The 22,825-nt window shown below is 34.1% G+C and overlaps 1 protein-coding gene across 1 annotated transcript in view; it reads right to left on the reverse strand.

Annotated features, from left to right (window-relative positions):
* Nucleotides 1-19,831: 19,831 nt before the first annotated feature.
* Nucleotides 19,832-22,825, reverse strand: part of MEOX2 (mesenchyme homeobox 2) — a 65,243-nt gene continuing 62,249 nt past the window's right edge. The window contains exon 3 of the mRNA XM_019727117.2: nt 19,832-21,229. Within this exon, the coding sequence (XP_019582676.1) occupies nt 21,005-21,229 (225 nt within the window). The 3' untranslated portion in view covers nt 19,832-21,004. The remainder of the gene's footprint in view (nt 21,230-22,825) is intronic.

The raw sequence follows: 22,825 nt of genomic DNA on the forward strand, positions 1-22,825 counted from the left end.
CCCAAATTTCCTCATGACCTTCATAATATATTCTTCTACTTCTGCCCCATAGACTGCCTGCCCCCCAATTCCATCCCCATCCCCAGGCAATCACAGTTACTTTCTGTCACTACAAATTAATTTACATTGTGTAAATGTTTTTTGAATAGAATAATATAGCATGCACTGTACTCTTTTTCTTCTGGTTTTTTTCCATTAAGCATTTGTGAGTCATTCTACTTGTGTGGATCAAGTTTATTCATTTTTATTGTTGAATAACATCCATTATATGGATATACTACCATTTGTTTATTTATTCATCTGTTGATGAACTGTGATTTGTTTCCAGTTCTTTACTATAACTAATAAAGCTGCTGTGAACACTCATGTGTACATCTTTGTATGAACATAAGCTTTAATTTCTCTTGGGAAAATACCTAGGAATGAATGGAATGGCTCATATGTTTAACTTGTTAAGAACCGCTGAACTGTTTTCCAAAGCAGTTGTACTATTTTATAGTCTACCTGCAGTATATGAGAGTTCCAGTGTCTATACTTTGCAATATTTGGTATGGTCAGTCTTTTAAACTTTAGCCTTTAACATAAGTATATAGTGATATCACATCATAGTCTTATTTCACATTTGCATATGGATATTAATGCTGAGTATCTTTCATGTGCTTATTTGCTATTTATGTAACGTCTTTGTTGTAACTCTTTGGTGTAACTCATCTTTCTATTGAGTTTTGTTTTTAGTTGCTTTCTTTTAATGGAGCTTTGAGACTTGTTTGTATATTTTCGTATTCTTTCATTAGAAATATGATTTGAATTTATTTTCTCCCAGTCTCTGTCTTGTCTTTACATGGTCTTACCAGTGTCTTTTGAAGCTTAGAAGTGTTTTACTTTGATGAAGTCTAACTTATCAACTTTTTATTTTGTGTTTTGTGTTTTTGGTCTTGAGCCTTCTGTGTATAGTCACTGCATAAATCTTGTCAGATTTATCGCTATCATAACTTTTGATGCTACTGTAAATGGTATTTATTTTTTAACCTTCAATTTCTAGAAATACAATTAATCTTATATTTTACAACCTACAACCTTGTTAAACTCACTAACAAGTTTTAGTACGTATTTTATAGATACAGATATTTTATGTACATATGAAAATGTTATATGAGAATAAAGACAAGTTTTAATATGTTATATTTTTGTCTTTATTTAGGTTCAAAATATTTTCTTATTCCCTTTATGATTTATTCTTTGATACACAGTTATTGCTATTATTTATTTTAAAAATATATGAGTGTTTTCTAGAAATCTTTCTGTTATCAATTTCTAAATTAGTTCAATTGTGTTTAAAGGATATATTTTGCAGGATTTATACAGATATTTTGACTATATTGAAGTTTGTTTTATGGCAAGAAAATAGTCTTACATTTTGCTATATGTTTTCTATATGTTCTGTCGATTCTTTGAGAGTTTTATCATAAATAGAACCTTAAAAAGAATAAAAGTTTTTTTCTACATAATTGTTGTTCCAGTGATCATTAGCAGAGGTTGATATTATTGTCTTTGCAAAGACATTTAATCATCCCATGTAATTATTAAGGGTGTCAACTAATTCATTCTAAATTTTTTGCAATTCTTATTAAATTGCCAAGATGCAGATATTCATATAATAATAAATTGAAATACACTTGTTTTTAATTTCCAACAAAGATTTAAAGGAGATGCTTTTTATAACTCCTGCTGTAAACAAGTATTATGCAACAGATTTCTTATTGGTTCAAATACAAAAATCCAAAGGAACTTTTGATGAACTGAGATACAATAGGTTATGATTTTTTTAAAACTCTAATTTTTTAGCATCACCACAAAGTGCAAGCCTATTTCGAAGCAAGTTAAAAGAAGCTGAAAGAAATATTGACATGAACTCTGAAAATGGAGACGTTTGGATGACTCCTGTCCTCATGGCTTATGAGTTCTTAAAATAGGAAAGCCTGTTCTCTAGATTTCCTTGAGGCAAATTTGGCATAGATCAGGCCAGCCTGGAAAAACTCCACCGTGTTGATGTATAAAGCAGAGTTAAAGGCCTGTCTCTTTGGCATAGTATGACCACATGGAGAAGGATGCATATGGTTCTTCCTCAATGAATGTTCCTGCTGCTTTGAGATACAAGATTTCCACCTCCCCAATCTTGCAAATATTAGCACGGTATGTGGCTGATAATATTTTTAAAAAGCACAGGCCCCAGAGAGTTATGAAAGCATAATACTGTATGCCTAGAACAATGATTAATAAATACTCTAAAGTGTTTTATTCACTGCTGGTATCCTGGAGCCTGGTTGAAGTTCTTAAAAAGAGCAAGATCTCAGTAAACATTATTGAATAAATAAATGGCAAAACATGCTACCTTGGGTGGCTGGATGGCTCAGTTGGTTAGAGCGCGAGCTCTGAACAACAGGGTTGCTGGTTCGATTCCCACATGGGCCAGTGAACTGCGCCCTTCACAACTAGACTGAAGACAACGAGCCACCACTGAGCTGCCAGAGGGTCAGCTGGAAGGCTCAGTTTGTTAGAGTGTGAGCTCTTAATGACAAGGTTGCCTGTTCAATTCCCATATGGGATGGTGGGCTGCGCCCCCTGCAACTAAAGATTGTAAACAGCAACTGGACTTGGAGCTGAGCTATGCTCTTCATAACTAGATTGAAGGACAATGACTTGGAGCTGATGGGTCCTGGAGAAACACACTGTTCCCCACTATTCTCCAATAAAATAAAAATAAAATAAAATAAAATAAAAACATGCTAAGTTTCCTTCAGAAGAGAAAACTCTTCTGTGGTATTTTCTCTATGGACTTTCTCTGACTGCCAGGTTACCACTCAATGTAGGAAATATTGAACCCTAGAATATTAATTATGGCTGTTATCTGGGTTGGGGACGGGAAACTATCCTCACCCTCAACAAGAACTTGTGATACTGTTGTGGGAACAAGAAATAAAAGATGAGTCACAGTAAAATGTAGAATCAATAAGAAGTGCAGAAATTAAGAAGAGTGAGCAGAAAGGAGCAGGATATGAGTAGGATGTTGACATTTGGGTGAGAGTGAGAATGGGAATAAAATATATTAGTTGAGAATATGTGTCTTAAAACCCTTACGTCAAGTTCTATGAACAAAATTGTTTTGTTTAGCTAGGGGTGGAGAATTCCTGTAGTGAGGGTGAAATCTGAAGAGGTATCATCTAAGAGCCATATATGAAAGAATATGAATACCAATCTATGACAATTGAACCTGTGCTTTTGAAGGAAAGTTCATGCATGAAAACTGTATTAACAGAAAATCAAACCAGCAGAATTTGATTTAAAAAAATAAAAAATATGAATGATAAAATTTTAATAACTACATATCTATCAACAATTATTTTCAATGTAAGTGGATTAAATGCTCCAATCAAAAGATAAGGCTGACTGAATGGATAAGGAAACAAGACTCTTACATATGCTGCCTACAAGAGACTTACTTCAGATCAAAAGACATCACAGACTGAAAATAAAAGAATGGGAAAAAGATATTTCTTGAAAATGCAAATGCAAGAAGAAAAAAAAAAGGCTTATACTAGACAACATAGACTTATACCAGACAAAACAAGAAATAAAGAAGGACTCAGTAATCCTACTTCTGGGTAATTTTCCAAAGAAACCTAAAATGCAACTTGCAGCATTGTTTACAATGGCCAAGATGTGGAGGCAGACTGGGTGTTCGACAATGGATGAATGGATAAAGAGGACATGGTACATATATACAATGGAATATTGTTTGACCATGGAAGGGAATGGGTTCTCGCCATCTGTGGCATCATGGATGGACCTGAAAGATATTGTACTGAGTGAAGTATGTCAGACAGCAAATGACAGATGCAATGTGATTTTGCTTACATGTACAATCTAAAGAACAAAACAAACAAAGAAAACAGAAACAAATTTATAGAGACAGAGAACATTTTGATGTTGCCAGACAGAAGGGTAGTTGGGAATGGGTAAAAAAGGAGAAGGGATTAAGAGGTATACAAATTTGTTGTTACACAGTATTCACAGGGATGTATGGTATAGCATAAGGAATACAGTCAATAATAGTGTAATAACTACGTATGGCATCAGATGGGTACTAGATTTATTGGTGTGATAGGTGGGAGGGAATTCAGAGACAGGGTGAAAAAGATGAAGAGAATTAAGAATTAAAAATTAGCAGTTACAAATAGTCATGGGTATGTAGAGTAAAACATAAGGAATATGTTAATAATGTAGTAATAACTATGTATAGTACCAAGTAGGTACTAGTCAAGGGGATCACGTCTTACATTATGTAAATGTCTACCACTATGCTGTACACCTGAAATAAATATAAAATAACATTGATTGTCAATTGTAATTGAAAATTTTAAAAAGGGGGGAGGTGAAAGGTAATAAGATGTTCAAATTCTCAGATATAAAACAAATAAGGCATGGGGATATAATACACAATATAGGAAATACAATCAATAATACTGTGATAGCATGGTACAATGTCAGATGGTTGCTGATCTGTCAGTGATCACTTATTTAGGTATATAACTGTTGAATAACTATTGTGTACATCTGAAACTAATATAATATTTTATGTTAGCAACATTTTAATAAAAATATTTGAAAAACTGAAAGCAACAAATGAACAAGACAAACAAAAACTCATAGACACAGACAACAGTTTAGTGGTTACCAGAGGGTAAGGGGGGGTTGGTAGAAGAGGGTAAAGGGGGTCAAATATATGGTAATGGAAGGAGAACTGACTCTGGGTGGTGAACACGCAATGCAGTATATACATGATGTATTATAGAATTGTACATTTGAAACCTATATAATTTTACTAACCAATGTCACCCTAATAAATTAATAAAAATAAAAAGTCAAAAAAAGTAATCGTTCATATCCCAATTAGTAACACTTATTACAAAACTATAGTAATCAAAACAGTGTTGTACTGGCATAGGCTAGAAATATAGACCAATATAATTGAATTGAAACATCAGAAATAAACTCATACATCTATGTCGAACTGGTTTTTTATAAGTGCACCAAGATTATTCAATAATTTATTTTTATTTATTTATTTATTTATTTATTTATACTAAATTTAGTGGGCTGACATTGGTTGATAAAATTGTATAGTTTTCTCAAGAGATTGCATTGAGATAACTAGATATCCACATGTGAAAGAATGAAATTGAATTTTTTTCCTTATACCATATTAAAAATTATCTCAAAATGCATTAACAACCTAAATATAAGAGCTGAAACCATAAAACTCTTAGGAAAAACATAAGGTTGAATCTTCATGAACTTGAATTTGGCAATGGATTCTTAGATATGAAACTGAAAACCACAAACAACAAAAAAATAGATAAATTGTACTTATTCAAATTAAAAATTTTCTCACGTCAAAGGACATTGCCAAAAAATGAAAAGGTGACATACAGAATGTGAGAAAATATATGCAAATCATATTTTCTCTTAAGAGTATAGTATCAAGACTATATAGAGAACTCTTACATCTCAACAACAAAAAGTCAAACTGCCCAATTTAAAATTGGGTCAAAGATGAGGATTCCAGTAAGATGGAGGAGTAGGTAAACACTGTACTTACCTTCTCTCATGGCCACATAAAATTACAACTAAACTACAGAACAACCATTGTGGAGAATTTCCTGAAGTCTTGCTGAACTAAAGATATACAGAAGAAGCCACTTTGAGATTGGTTGAAGGGACAGAGATGCCGCACAGGCTGGTGCCACACCTGCATGTGGCCATTAAAAATATAGAGAGATATCTTGGCTGTGGAGGTCTCTCCAGTAAAAGCAAGAGATCCCAGCACCACACCAAACTTCCCAGCCCAACATGTCAGTGCTGGGGGGAGAAGTCCCCATAATGTCTGGTTGTCAAAACCAGTGGAGACTGTGGCTTAGTGAGACAGAGGTCAGCTACAATCCCAGGTGCTCCTCTTAAAGGGACCACACACTCACTTACTTGATGATGGACTCACACACTCTGAGCTTCAGCTCTGGGCCAGTAGCTTGAATGGCGACAGGGACACGTGGAAAGGAACTGAGATGTCTGGCCTCATGGTGAGGGCTAGAGGAACAGCTTTCTTCAGACAGAGGAGCTGGTAGAAGCCATTTTTTCTCTGTTGAGTCCTTCCCCTTCAGGGCATGCAGACACAGGCAGCCACCATAACTGAGTCTCTATCAACCTGATTAACACCCTTGGCTCCACCCTGGTGATTCTGAGACCACGCCCCACCCAACAATTAGGTACACCCAAGCTGCTGCTAGTGGCTTTTCATACAAATCACCTGCTTGGTTCATGCTGCAGACTTCCTTAGAGTCTCTCAAAGGGTCACAAAACCCTAACAAGCAACATCTGGCTTCAGGTGTTTTGTACTTCTGCCTGAGAAGTCATAAGCCCAGCACTAGAGGCAGCTGGCCTGGGATTGTAGCTTGACCTCTCAAGGCACCTCGGAGCACAGCATGGGTGACTGCCAACTGCAGATTGCTTTGTGGCTCATGCCAGGTGACCCCCCATGCCAGGCAGGGCACAGGCTGGGCTAAACTTGGCCTGCAGCAGGTCCCCTCCCAGGTGGCCCTGGGGTTGTGTCACGTGGGGCAGCCTGCGGAGTCTCTACTCCCGCTCCCCACATAAGAATGCAGGATATGGTGAGGCCAAAAAAAACACCCACGGAACCATAGATAGGGGAGTCATACCACTGTAGTCTCGCTGGCAGCTGGGTTGGAGACACAGGAAGCAGGAGCCACCCTATCTACAACCTGCTGTCCACTTCTCTCTGCCAGCCACCCTCACTTGCTAGCTGCAATCCACCGTGCTCACTACTATCCACTCTTGCTAGCTCAGCCACCATCTTCTTGCTAGCCCCCATTTGCTGCTAGTGCAGCCACGACAGTTATATTAGTGGCCAATGGCTCACTGGTTACAGTTGATGGCCAACTAGCCACAGCTGATGCCATCCAATCACATTTGATGGCCATTTACTACCTGAGCCAGCACCTTTCCACGCGAGGCCAAGAGCCTGGAAATTGCACTCCTGGCTCTGTCCCCACAGGTTGACACATCCAGTGGCCAGCTTCAAGTCAAGCTGCAGCATCACCTGGCCACCTCTAAGGATGACACTCCCAAAGGGTATACTGGACAGGCACCAGAGCCTCACTAAAGTGAATTCTGCTACATAGGGTCAGCCCCTCCACAACAGCTCCTTCTCTGTAGTCACAACCAGTCTCACAACTAATGAAACTGAAGGTCAATCCCTCCCACTGACATGCAAACAGTAACCAAGGCTCAACTATAACAGGACACACAAAACCCACACCTGGAGCACACACATAACCCAAACCTAGAACACCCAGCTCTAGGGACCAGACAGATATTGTCACTGGGCCCCACAGGACACCTCTTACATAAGACCAGGAGACATAGCTTCCCTACCTAACATATAGCAATAAAAACAAGAAGGCAGCCAAAATGGGAGACAAAGAAACATGTCCCAAATAAAAGAACAGAACAAAACTCCAGAAAAAGAACAAAACAAAATGAAGACAAGCAACCTACCCAATGCAGAGTTCAAAACACTGGTTATAAAGATGATCAATGATCTCTGGGTGAACTGTAACAAAGAGACAGAAAACATAAAAAAAAAAGAACCAGTCAGAAATAAAAAAGACAATAACTATAATGAAGAATACATTGCAGGGAATCAACAGTAGATTAGATGAAGCAGATGATCAAGTCAGCAATTTAGAAGACAAGGTAGCATAAAACACCCAAACAGAATAGCAAAAAGAAAAAAAAATACATCGAAAAAAAAAAAAAAAGGACAGTTTAAGGAGCCTCTGGGACAATATCAAGTGTACCAACATTCACATCATAGGGGTACCAGAAGGAAAAGAGAGAGCAAGAAATTGAAAACCTATTTGAATAAATAGTGACAAAAGAATTTCCCTAATCTAGCAAAGGAAATGGATATTCAAGCCCAGGGAGCACAGAGAGTCTCAAACAAGATGAACCCAGATAGGCTCACACCAAGGCACATCAAAATTAAAATGCCAGTTCTTTAAGACAAAAATAAAATAAAATAAATAAAAATATGAATATTAAAATGTCAATAACTACATATCTATCAACAATTACTTTCAATGTAAATGGATTAAATGCTGTAAACAAAGACATAGGGTGGCTGAATGGATTAAAAAAAAGAAGACTTTTATGTATGCTGCCTCTAAGAGACTCACTTCAGATCAAAAGACATAACATAGACTGTAAGGTAAAGGGATGGAAGATTTATTTCATGAAAATGGAAACAAACAAATAAACACACAAAAAGCTGGGCTAGCAATACTTATACCAGAAAAATGGACGCTAAAATAAAGGTTATTACAAAAAATTAAGAAGGATTCAGTAATCTTATTTCTGGGATTATCTGAAGAAACCAACCCAAAATACTACTTTGAGGGGATGTGTTCATCCATACATTCACTGCAGCATTATTTATAATAGTCAAGATATGAAGGCAATCTGGGTGTCCCTGAATGGGTGAATGGATAAAGAAGAGGTGGTTCATATATACAATGGAATACTACTCAGCCATTAGAAATCTTGCCATCTGTGACAACATGGATGGACCTAGAGGGTATTGTTCTGAGTGAAATAAGTCACACAGCGAAAGACAAATATCATATGATTTCACTTATAAGTGGAATCTAAAGAACAAAAGAAACAAACAAATGAAACAGAAACAAATAGATACAGAGAACATTTTGATGGCTGCCAGATGGGAGGGGTGTTGGGAGTGGGTGAAAATGGGGAGGGATTGAGAAGTACAAATCGGTGGTTACACAGTAGTCATGGGGATGTAGGGTATAGCATAAGGAACACAGTCAATAATATTGTAATAACTACAAGTATGTATGGTGTCAGATGGGTACTAAATGTATTGGGGTAATAGATGGGAAGGGGACGGGAGGCAGTGTGAAAAAGCTGAAGAGATTAAGAAATACAAATTGGAATTTACAAAATAGTCAATAAGATGTAAAGAAAAAGCACAGGGAATACAATCAATAATATGGTAATAACTACATGCCAGGTGAGTACCAGACTAATTAGGGGGATCACTTCTTAAATTATATAAATGTCTAACCACTACGCTGTACACCTGGTGTAATGTACAGCATAAGTAATATAGTCAATAGCATTGTGACAGCATGATATGGTGTCAGATGGTTGCTGGACTTATTATGATGATCACTTCTTTAGGTATATACATGTTGAATAACTATGGTGTACACCTGAAACTAATATAATATTGTATGTTAGCTATATTTTAATAAAAATTTTAAAAAATGGTCAAATACTTGAACAGCCATTTCTCTAAACAAGAAATACAGTTGGCCAACAAGTGCATGAAAAGACGCTCAATTATTCATTAGAGAAATGCAAATCAAAATCACAGTGAGATATCATTTTATATCCATTAGAATGGCTACTATAAGAGAAACAAAAACAAAAGAGAATATAACAACTGTTGGCAAGGATGTGAAGAAATTAGAACAGTCAAACCTTACTAGTAAGGATGTAAAATGGTTTAGCTATTACGAAAACAGTTTGGTGATTCCTCAAAAAGTTAAAACACATTCCTCAGAAAGTTAAACCATATTCTTTTCAATTCCTCAAAAAGAATAACCAGATGAACCCACAATTCCACTTCTAGGTATATACCCAAAAGAATTGAAATTAAGTACTTAAATACTTGGACATGTGTGTTTATGGCAAAACTATTTGCAATAACCAAAAGGTAGAAACACTCCGTGTTCATCATTGGATGAATGGATAAACAAATGTTGTCTATACATATAAAACAATATTATTCAGCCATAAAAGCACTGATATATAGTACAACTGAAATGAATCTTGAAAACATTGTGTTAAGTGAAAGAAGCCAGATACCGAAGGTCACATATTATATGATTTCATTCATATGAACTATCCATATTAGGTAAATTCATGGAGACAGAAAACTGATGGTTTCCAGGGGTTGGAGAGCAAGGGGAGTAATGGGAAGTAATTGTCAATGGTGATGGGATTTTCTTTTGGGGTGATGAATGTTTTGGAATTAGATCGAAGTAGTGGTCCCACAACATTGTGAATTTACTAAATGCCACTAGATTAATTGTTGATTTAAAAAACAATTAATTTTATGTTACATGCACTTCCCGTATTTATTTATTTATTTATTTATTTATTTATTTATTTATTTATTTATTTATTTATTTATTTTAAATCACCTCTATTTGAAGATGTTAGAGAGTGATCAAGGTAGAACCTGATAAACCCCAGTCCTGAGGAGAAAGGAAATGAACATAAATGATTCTGACATTTAGTGTTTCTTCTATATCAAACCTTTTGCTGATTCTAAGCACCTGCTCAGAGACTAAATGACTGAGATGAATGATGTAACTGACAGGATCAGAAGCTCAGCAAAATTTTCTATAATCTGATGAGGTTAAGAGTGGGTGTGGGGTAGGAGGGAAATTAGAGTTCTGTTTCCAATAAAGAAGAAAGGCTCAAAGAGTTACAACCTGAAATAAGGATGAATTAGAAATAGATCAACCTCAACTAAACAAACTCAGCTACAAATTACCTCATTCCTAATTAAATTAAGGTTCTGTGCTCCTATCCTAAAAGAATGCCAGAGGCAAACTTGAATCCTTTCTTGGAAGAAAGATAAAAGTCGTCCAGGTCTCTAATACTAATGAATGTCTTTGTCAAGGTAATAACAGAAAAGATGGAGTGGAAAGAATGAACTTAAAGTGGAGATAACAGAACAAACTATCTATCATCAATTTGTGTGAAGGCAGGGAGGAGTCAGAAAGAAGAGACAATTTAAATTCAGAATTGTAACTGGGGCATCTAGGAGACTGTAGTGGTATAAATTGAGTAGGACGTAACACAGGAGGAGTAGGTTTAGGAAATGAAAGAGCTAATAAGTTTGGATGAGGATTTATTACACTTTGAAGTATCTGTGGATTTGTTCCAGGTGGAGATGCGTCCTATTACAGGAAAAGAGTCTAGGAAAACAATATATTTTATATGTCTGGACCTGACTCTTTGGATTTGCCATCACTGGGCAGGCTGACTATGCATGATGTGAACGCCACGTGTTAAAGTTCAGATGAAATAGCTACGTATGTCATGCAAGTCTAAAATGTACAAGTAGTCATACTGGTAATGAGCTCTTCTAATCACATAAAGGAAAAATGAATTTATAAAAGTGAAAAGGAAGTATTACTTCACACATTTGAAGTAGAATTCATAAAACTCATAGTCATTTTTTTTAAATATATGTATCTCAGTATAGTTTTCTCATTCAACTAGAAACTTGATGATACTCAAATATCAGTATATGCTGGAAATATATTCTCCTCCTAAGTTTCCAACTGTACAGAAGACATTTCTGTCTCAATCCCAGGTTACACAAATAGACAAAGTTGTAACAATATTTGAAAACTGTATAACTAAAAGATTTACATTTCACTTGTTTGCTAGACTTTATCTAATTGATATTGATCTGAACACACTAAATTCTGTCATTTTCTTTCTCTCAGTATATTTACATAAGAATCCATTCCCAAAAAATTTTGAGAAAAAGTGACTTATAAATCAGCCCTAGGTCATATAAATAAGCAAACAATTGATGTAAAATGATTAATCCATTTAGAAACTGATTATCTAAAGTAAAATATGCAATTTCTACAGTCAGTACAAATATATAGCTTATAAATATATTATTTTATTCATTACGGTAAAGAAAGAGTGGCATAAATCTAAAATTTGTGGCTATATTCAGTACACATGAAGAATGAATAAGAAGAGGGTTACAGAGCATTTCATGAGGAGCAAAGTTTACACCTGGGTTTTGGTAGAAAAACCAAACGTTTGATTTGGTCAATCTTTTTTTTTTTTTAGTTGAACTACGTCAATTTTCAGAAAAGTGGTGAAAGATGATAAGAGCTAGTCAATAACAACTGTTTCAGAATCTCAGGGCAGCAATTTAGATTTCAGTCCATAATCCTGTCCTCCTCTCAGAGTTCCCTCATGCAGAGAAAAACCATGTGAAATTCGATAGAGGCTCGAAGTGAGAATCTCAAAGAGAACCAGATGCAGGTTTGGCAAACACGGGCAGGAAAAGGGTTTTTAACAAAAGGAGAAATATATTCTGTCAGGGAAATATTCCTGAAAGGTATAAAAAACAAACAAACAAAACCAACCTTGGAGCACCAGTTAAAATCATAATCAAAGGTTTATAGAGAGGGATATACCTGTGGAAAAAGTAGAAGAGGACGCTACTGAGGCTGCTGGAAGTGGCTGGAGATAAAACACAATCTTCTGTATGGCAATTTAATAAGAAATGGGGTAAAATTTTTTTCGTACAAAAATTCACTACGACACATAAGACCTATAGCCATAATCAACCATAATGACATATATCCCAAGTTGGTAAAATTACTCCTTTAGATGTTCCATATAAAATAAGTAATGGGAAATGTACAATTGATTATATTTTGAATATCAATAAATCCTTAATAGGCTATAATATTTGTTTATTAAATATGAGTATTTTGTGAAATGTCATTTTAACTGTGAAAGAGATACCATTTTTGTTGGCAATCTCTGCAAAAGGTATTTCCACGTAAAGCTAACAATACTTAACAATATACCCAATGTTCAAGATCTGGATTACTAGAAATTTTAGAAAAAGAACTATGACCAACAACAAAAGGTCATTCTTTGACTAATGAGGCAGTAGCAATTAAAATATAGACACGAGGAAGAAGCAGGAATGGAGAGCAAACATTTTTCCCAAACAAGGGGAAAACTAGCATTAAAACCAATTGAAGACATATTATGAATTTCTGGAGAAAACTCAGGGGTATGATTCTGTAAAGTAATAAATTATATTTAAAATAAAAATATAAATGTACAATGTGTCAGACAAAATTATATTTTTATAAAATACTATTTTTATTGGTCTTGTACAGCCATTGAGACAAAGTTATAAAGTACAAGCATTATGTCTTTAGTATCTTCATCTTCCCTCTTTGTTCAAATCCTCCTCCATTTCTCTTCATGTTTTTTTCTACTTATGAAAACAAATAGTTTGTATTTTCATTTATCATTTCATTCATCATGTTTAGGAGGGAAAATTATCACTCTGCGTGGACTTACAATGTGGTAATCTCCTAGAAAAAAATTGTGTCTTCCAAAGTTAGAATTAAAGCAATAGTTTCCAAATAGAATAATAGTAAATTCTTAGGGTGATTAGGGGACTGATCCCCCTGGGGCCCCCCAATTTCAGTCTATGTTCCAGCATCAAGGATTTGCTAACAATTGACTTGTAATTATCAACCGATTCTGGTTCCTTCAGCCTTATCAGATTCTCAGGGTCAGAGAATATAAACACAATTCCTGACTTTTGGAGAACCCATTTCACACACATCTTTTCACTGAGCTGTATTTCTAAGAACAAGAGAGAGAGGACTTAAGTCTAGATGTAGTCACAATATCAAAGTCAAGGAACAGTTTCAGAATGGAAAAGCATGATGAAAGTATATAAAAGCTATAATTAAGTCTTGACCCAGAGGATGAGCAAATGTTAACCAATGGACAGTAGCAACTTTCCAACTCTTATTTGATCATTCTAATCCTTTGTGGGGTGAAAAATAAGATAACTGAGTTAGCTGGAATTGATAAAAGAATAAGCCTCCTGCTTTAATTCTCTTGGCTGTAAGAGATCCACTAGATTCTTGATGAAGGAGGATCCTTTTAAATATCCTGTTTGTGGAAGTTTGCTTTGGCTACAGTGGCTGAAATTTTAGGTGAGACCAAGAGGTCTGTAAATTACAATAACTTGCTTAGCTAATGACACTTATTTGGATTAGATTGGTTACTGAGGGAAATCGTTCTACCTAATATAATTGTTTAGGGGAGAGGATATTTTTGTGTGGTCAAAACACAGGTTTTGGGGTTCAACAGACTTGACCAGAAGGCCCAGCTCTGCCATTTAGTGGCATGTGCATTTAGATAAGATACTTCAACTTGCTAAGTTTCAATTATCGCATCTGTAGCCTAGGGCAGTACCGGACTCTTAACTGAGCTGCTACAAGGATTAAATGACATAATGTATTAACCATATTACAAATAGCAAATAAGTCACACACAATAAGCAATAAAAAAGTTAGATTCTTAAATATGATAATGAAGACTTTTTATTGTAGTAGACATAGCTATATTCATACTTTAAAATTGAAGAGGTTTTCCAATCTTTCTTTATATAAGTTAGCATAGTATGAAATGAGTATGTCATCATGAATCTGTAGTAAAACTGTGAAAGCCTGTAATAGTTCTATTTAATCAATATATTTAAAGAAAATAAGTAGGTCATTTTGCCCTGCAGGGAGCTGAAAAACTCCATTGAGGATTGAGGACTCTTCATTCTGATAATAAAATAGATTCCATTTAATTACTGTGAAAACTGATTTTGACTAATTTTGCAAAATTAATTTCTGTATTTTGAGATTGGTAGTCATACTTTTCAGCTCACTTGTCCTCCTTCATGAACTTTTCAGGAAAAAATAGAATTGGGAAGATATTTTAATGAGGAAATATAGAATGTTGATGTAGTCTATATTCTTCATTTAAAGTAAAGTTTATTCCATTGTTGATGGTGGAAGTAGTTTAAATTTTACAACTTTGTTATGCAATCTGACCTTTGTAACACCCTCAAAATGGAATGCTAAAATGTCATGTTTAAATTCCATTTTACAATATGGTAAGCCATTTTTTTCAACGTAACCTAGTCATTTCAGACAATTATAAGCTCGACACCTGATTTCACTTTAAAAGCACCTGCGCAGAGCATAATTAGTATTCCATTTTTTAAAAAAGGACTTCCATACTGCACAGATGGCATTCCTCATACCAGACAAGCAACGATGTATGTTTGGAAACCAGCCAAACTGTCTGCAAAAATTGTGAGAATTTCAAGGGAGGCATCTGAGCAGAAGGAAAATGTTCCCTTTTTTTCTCAAACCATAAATGAACATCTATTAAAGCCTATTCTTCTTAACTTTTCTTTCTATTTGTTCTCATCCAACTCCGTATATATTACTTCAACCTCAAAGACTGTAATCAAATTTTTGTTTTGGCTGTTACATCCATATACTGCACATTAAAAAAGAATGTTCCAGAGCTATATTTTACAACTAACTTAGATTTGCAGATATTTCTTTGATTGGACCTCATGTCTTTTCATTCACACATTAGTTCGACAAATATTTATTGATTGCTACAACTTGTCCAGCTCAGAGTCAGTGTTTGTAATTGTGTAAATTACACATTGAATACCTCTAGGGGGTGTTATTTACTTCACAATTAGCATGTAGTTTTACAATGATCACTATAGTCACCAGGAGTCATCGGCATTCTAATATTTTGAGGCAGGAGTACTCTTTTACAATTCACCCAAATTCAGGATATGGCCTGGTGGTGGGGCCTCCAGGGACACTGTTCAAGGTGCTAGAGACATAGCAATGCACACAATAGGCACAGTCCCTGCTCTTGTGAAGCCTGAAATCAATAGGAAAAGAAATCAGTAGAGGTTTACCTAACAGCTAAGAAGAAAAACAATAGTACTTAAAGCAGTTGAATATGACAGGTGGGCCCATTTCATTTAAGAAGATGAGGGAATGCCTGTATAAGTAAGTAGAGACCTACAGGAAATGAGGTAATAAGCACAAGATAGGTGTGGTGGAAGAACATTCCAGGCAGAGGGAATGAAAGGTTTGAATGACAGGAGAGTGAACTCAGATCTGATGATATCTTCTGAAAGAAATTAAGTTAACGCTACTTTTATAAAATTTGTAATGTCATGAGCCAATTTGTCTTCTTCTATTGAACATATAAGAAGTATTTTTTGTTGCTGTTTTTTGTCATTTTAGATAACATGTACTCTGTCTACTTTTTCAATTTTTTTAAACACCAAAACATTCTCTTCCGTCATATAGATCTGAGATCATAAAAAATTACTATATTTCAATGTTGGCAAATCCAAAGAAAATTGTACTCTGCCCTTGAGAAAGTGAAAGCCAAACAGATACTTTAACTGGGATTAGTAGTTCAGCTTCAAATATATAGTGTGGCTTTAATGTTTCATTAGACTGGGCAAGTAATGATATATTTTCAAAATTAAAATGTGTGCTAAATGTAAAAATGGCATTATATTTAATGTTTTGAACTATCAATATCACTTACACATATGTAAAACCACAATGTGTTTATATAATTCTAGAGTAATGCAATTGTTCTTAAACCATGTGATTTCTCTTTCATTTAAAGAAAATATATGTTTACATCAGTGAATTTAGTGAATAAAGGACAGAAATATCAAGTACAACCTACATAAACTTGATATTACTATATACTCAAATCACTATATCACCACTTACATGAAGTGGATGTGACAATAATTTATATTTGCAAATTTATTCTCTTTTGGAAATTGCTTCTGAAAACCATCTTTAACAAAATTAAATAATATTTAACAAGCGTTTACTCAGCTGGCTGAATACATTGTGATACAATCATAAATGTTTTTGCAGTTTTCCTGACCCAGCGTAAAATTGGATTTGAATAAAAGTTAGCTATAAAAGAAAAAATACATTTATTCTTATAAATGAATTCTCAATATATTTACCATTTTAAATGTCTAAATGAGAGTACTGCAAAAATGTATGATAATAGAGAATTCCTTAGATAAAGAAAAACTATACTTAAATGCTGAAGTGCATATTTTATAGGTTTCAGAGTTTGGTGTAGCAATCTTTTTTTTCTGGGGCCATTTTGTTCCTTTCTCTACTATCTCTAACATTTTACAAGAACTGAAAGCAGAATGTTGAGGTATCCATGAAAAGGACTGTTCTTCAACATTATGGTCAGCTGTATTCAGGAAATGTGAAAACATACAGAAAAACAAACACTTTCATAATAGTATTTGCAGATTAATCCCGCAGATTCCTAACGTTCATAAGATTTAGAATGTTTAGAACATCAAACTAAATGTTAAATTCTCAGTAGCTCTGAATTTATTTATATATATATAGCTTTTTACTGAAGGAATACAATAAAACAAAACAAAAAATCGTTCAAAGACCTATACCAATTGAGTATTTGTATTTAATAGTTTAAACATTGCATTGTAATCTAAATACCACTCACCTCAAATATTAACTATTTTAATACAATTTTATTAGAAAATAGGTCACAGCATAAGTGACATTATGTATATGCATATATACATATATACTCACCAGCCTAAGTATATTTAGAAATTAAGGTGAAAACATTTTACAGTAAACCTTCCTAGTCACTAACTTAGGACCTTCTGTCATCTTGTTGCTGATTTTATTTTAGCTCTGTAGTTTCTTCTCAACCTCTGTGAGAAGAAAATTAACATTTGCCATTATCAATACACCAGTGATTTAAAAGAAATATATTCTTGAAAGCTAGTAGCATTAAAAACATAAAATATGTATTTTTATAATTTATTTTTCTTTCTGCCCTTTAATACCATCCTATTATCCTAAGGAAAGCCCCTATTGAATTTCACAAGTCATTCCCACATTTATTTTATGTAATGTCATTCAATAGTATACTAAAACTGTGGTTGGGATTACTTTTAGTGCATTTAATTTGTTTTGAAAAAACAAAATGGCAAACCTCCTTCCGGTCTGAGGTCTCTGAAGGAGAAAATACAGGCTGACAACCGTAGGTAAATATGGGAAGTAAGAGGTAATTGAGATCACGTTAATAATGAGTTAAAAATATGTGGATCAGCTTTCGGAAAATCTTTGTAGTGTTCATCCCTCCGAATCCTGCTGGAAAAATGACTCTAGCCATGATTCCATACTATTTTCAGAGAAAGGTACTTTCATGCTATATAAATTTCCACAGAGCTACAAGGACCGAGACAGAATTATATGAAAAGAGCACTATGTGAAAAGATACCATAGCAAGCCAGGACCCTAGTGTAAAATAAAAACATGTAAAGTTATTTTAGATTTTGTTATTTCTGGAGTAAATTAAACCGGATAGTACATGAGAAAAATCTTGTGTTCTTACAGGATTTTAATTCTAGAAGAATGTTTAATTCTAGAATAGCAGCAAACCTATGCACAACTTTTATGATAGAGAGTACTAAATTATACCAAAAGACAACAAGTTCTTCTAATTAAAATTCATCTAGCTTGCTTGTTTACTCGACAGTATGTCATCACTGTGTTAATGTGTTCCAGCATCTTATGTGGTGGATTATTTTAATCCATTATGAATAAAATGATGCCCCCTTTTGGTCAGCCAATGGCTTGTACTGCCTGGTGATTCTTCATGTTCTCTGGAATTAAATTTCATTACATCATTTTAGAAGAGCTCACAATTCTCTAATAAAGGCCTGGACCCCGATGCCTCACATTCCCTAAATGTCCTATCTATTCAGAATGATATTTTTCTTGCATCATTTATCACACTAAATTGTAATTCTTATATCTTTCTTTTTGGCCCCAACCCTCGGCTCCCTATTTAGTTGGACCTCTTATTTTCTGGAAATTATTTTCCTGACAAAATGAATTACCCACTACTTTGTCCCTTCTGAAATCAATTCAATTTATATCTTCTCACTTCTCCAATTTGTCAAGATGTTTTGAATTTAAATCCTACAATAAGAAAGTCAGTCCACCCAAGTAGATGTCATCAGTACAAACATACTTTGTATTCATTCAAGTGATTGATAGAGGGGTGTCTGTTTTATGCCTGGAAGATGTCAGTTTGCATAGTCTTCCCTCCAAAGTTAATTTAATAATATTGCTAACTGCTGTGATACAATTTATTACACAATAGGAATAGTCATATAATCTAATTATTTTATTTCTTGAATACTCACTATATATCATGCTAGACTCAGTAAATTAAAATCAACTGAATCTATTCTTTTTCAGTCTCACAATTCTAAATGAAATGAAATCAATGAAATAAGGAGGTTTTTGGAAGTTTTTACCAACTAATTTTCTCTATTTCTATTTCTAGTTAATTAGGGGAGAGGAGAAGCTGCTGTATATTCCCATACATCTCTGGTTAAAATATGAGCAAATGAAAAACAATGTTATCAAAATTCTAACAGTAGGATTTAGATATCCAATGCATGTGCAATCATGCATGATACAAAATACATTAACATAATCTTTGACTTTTTATGTCCATTAGCACTGACAATTTTGATGAGCTTATTTAGCTTATTTTCACATCAAAAATTCTGGATATTTTGACTTAACAATTATTGGATTAATTCACATCTATTACACATAAGTTTTAAAATGTACGACTGTTCCATTTATCTCTTTGTGGTAAATAATATTACTTTTTCTCCAACTTTTATCTTTAATTTCATAAAATACACAGAGAAATCCATTTGGCATATTCTTCAAATCAGGAAAATGGCTTCATACATATATCTATTCTTATATGATCCTTAATTACAGAAGGATTGATTTTTTTCATAATAAAATAATTTCACAAATAAAAAAAGTAGATGATTCGTTAATTTATGATCATCTGGAGTTACACAAGTATGGATGAATTTGGAACTTTTTAAAGTATTTATATTAAACCTGTAAAAAGTTAGGAAATCACAGTAGGGAGACCAAAATTATTTACAAAGGATCATTTATTAAACTTTTTTTTTTTTTACAAAATACAAAGATTGTTGTTCTGCATGAATACATAATACATGAAAAAATAATGTGTTTTTACTGAGTTTTATTTGAAGACATTCAGAATTTTATTGTCTACCAACTTGAGGAATCAATTTTGTTTTGCAACTTCTCTAACACAATCACCAATCAGGGGAAACCATTTTGTTAATTAAATGATGTTCATAACAGCCAACATTTTATAAAATAAAATCAGAGAATGTCTGTCATACAAAGCTCTTTCTGCAAGGTAACTGATTTGCCTATGATCCTAATTTTTTTTTTCAAGCTATAAGATAGGAAGAATTGAGGAGCTAGGTAATTTTTATAATAATGTATTAGCAGCAGTTGATAGAAAATGCAACATAAGATTTGTTTTGTCTGTGGTACAAGAATATGTCCTATCAGACTCTAATGCATTTTTCTCTACTTGAACACAAATAAGCATGTGCTGATTGTTTCTGGGATGACAAAATGTATAAAAAGACAAGAAGCTGGTTCTGGTTGTCATCGTGAATTCCTATTTTCATCAGCTAATATGAATGCTTTGCTAAACTTAGTGAAGACAGGAAAATGACTTAAGGGTAATATATACAGAGTTAAAATACATTTTTTATCCACTTAAAAGTAATTTCAGGCACTGTGGTTGTTCAGGATAAAATGTTTCATGGTTTATTCTTGTTAGCAATTTAATTGTCAGTGCAAGCTAAAGCAAATACCTGCCCACTGTCATACACATCACCTTGTCCATCTGGAATGTTCAAAGCAAGTTCATCTTCAGCATCTTCATTCTGTAGGCATCTTGACTAAAAATGTCTCATAGTCTGCTCTTGACAGCAATTTAATTTTCAGTGCAAGCAAAAGCAAACACATACCTGCTCACTGTTATACACACAACCAACACATCTGGAATAGTCAAAGTGAGTTCATCTTCACTGTGGAAGCATCTTTAATAAGTGGCACTTAGTGTAAAACCTTTCATAAATCATGAAAAACAGACTAGAGATGCCTGAATTTAATAATATTAGAAAGCACTGTCATAGTCATCTCTCTGTGTAAACGCTGTTGGAGTAAGGCTTGCCGTCACAACATTCCTTTCCTGAGAATGGAGCTGATCATCTCTGTGTGTATCATAAGTGTGCATGCTCTGAGCTGTGGTCACTGTCATGGCTGTCTTCATTTGCTAGAGAGTCCCCTGTTTGCTGGAGGGTGGCTGCACCAATTCCCGAAAGCTCTGAAGGGAGAAGTGTTCCTTTTTTCACATTCACCAGTTCCTTTTCTCGAGCTGCAGCTCCTTGCTGTCCTCCTTTTACTCTCTTCCACTTCATTCTCCTGTTCTGGAACCAGACTTTCACCTTGAAGACAGAAAAGGAACAAACGAGCAAAAGAAAGAAAATTAAGTCGACATATTCTTTTTTCTTGCTTTTTTTTGTCGCGAATGAAAAATAGCTCCTCAAAGGCTCACACAAAGACACTAAGAAGGAGTGAATATGAAAATAATCCAACATTGAATGTAATCAGGTCCCAGGTTTGTGGTAATAATTTTTAAACTTTCAGAAGGTGCATACAAAGTACTACGTTTCAATTTTATGACATGAAATATAAAAATGAGACAAGAAAAAAACTATCATTTTAGGATGCTCAAAGGTATTTAGCTTTATAAAGAGTTTCTATGAATTAGAGCTGACATTCCTTAACATGTGTTTTTCATTTTTATTAGTTTTTATTTTTATATTAGTATTTTTTAAACTGTTCAGTATTATCTTAGTTTCAGGTGTACAGCATAGTGATTAGACATTTATATACCTTATAAAGTGATCACTATAATAATTCTAGTACCTATCTGACACCACACATAGTTATAACATTTTAATAATTGTCTTGGTCAAACACCCCCCCACCATGCCCAAGTTCTTTGATTTGATATCTAGCTGTCAATTCCTGAACCAATTCAAAACATGCTCAGGGAGCTCCCAATGAAGCCATATCCGAAAGGTCATTCTGTGCCATTCACAAAGCTTTATTTGAGCATTCCACCTCAGAGTGACTCCGTCTTCTTTTGAACACTTCTTTTTTCTGCCTTTCATACATTTATTTTACTTTGCAAATATGTGATTCCAGTAATTTCCTAAAAATAGGGTCAAAATAAAAATTTTTCACTAATATTTTTGAAATGTGAATACTGAGATGATATATTCTTGCATTTGTGTTCTGATAAACATGTGATAGAACTCTGAGTATATATTCAGCAGTTGCATCAATGGGTGACAGGGTGTATGAATGATCAAATTAACATAATAACATAGAAAAAAAATTTTTCCCCAAGTGTCATCAGTTTAAACCTTCCTATCCAGTGTGTAAGAGTTCTTATTGATCCACATCTTTGCCAACATCTGGAGTTATCAGTCAATTTTTTCCCAATACAATGACTACCAATGTTATTTACATGTGTTCTTATTTTGTATTTCCTCATTGCTAGTGCAGTAAAGCATCTTTAGCATATTTATGGCTCATTTGTATTTCCTCTCTTCTCAAATGCCTGTACGTATTTGATTTGCATTAAATTATTTTTAATTTAATTTTATTTTTATAGACTAATTATATGCCTGAATGCAAATTTTTGTGGTTATATGGCTTCTACTATAGTCTCTCAATTTATTGTGTGTCTTTTTCCTTTCCTTAGAGAGTCTTTTGATGATCAGAAACTCTAAAATTCAATATATTCAAATTTATCAACTGTTTCTGTTATGCCTATCAGTTTTATGTCTTCATGAAGAACATTCTTTCTTCTCAGACCATTAAGATATGGTTCTATGTCTTCAAGAATTTTAATGTTTGCATTTCAAATTGAAGTATTGGTTTTAGAATATATTGCAAAGAAAATATCTAAATTTGCTTTATTCTATATGGAAACAAGTTATTCCAAGATTATTTATTAAACAATCCACCCT

The sequence above is a fragment of the Rhinolophus sinicus genome, linkage group LG09, assembly GCF_036562045.2.
Source record: "Rhinolophus sinicus isolate RSC01 linkage group LG09, ASM3656204v1, whole genome shotgun sequence".
Taxonomy (NCBI): domain Eukaryota; kingdom Metazoa; phylum Chordata; class Mammalia; order Chiroptera; family Rhinolophidae; genus Rhinolophus; species Rhinolophus sinicus.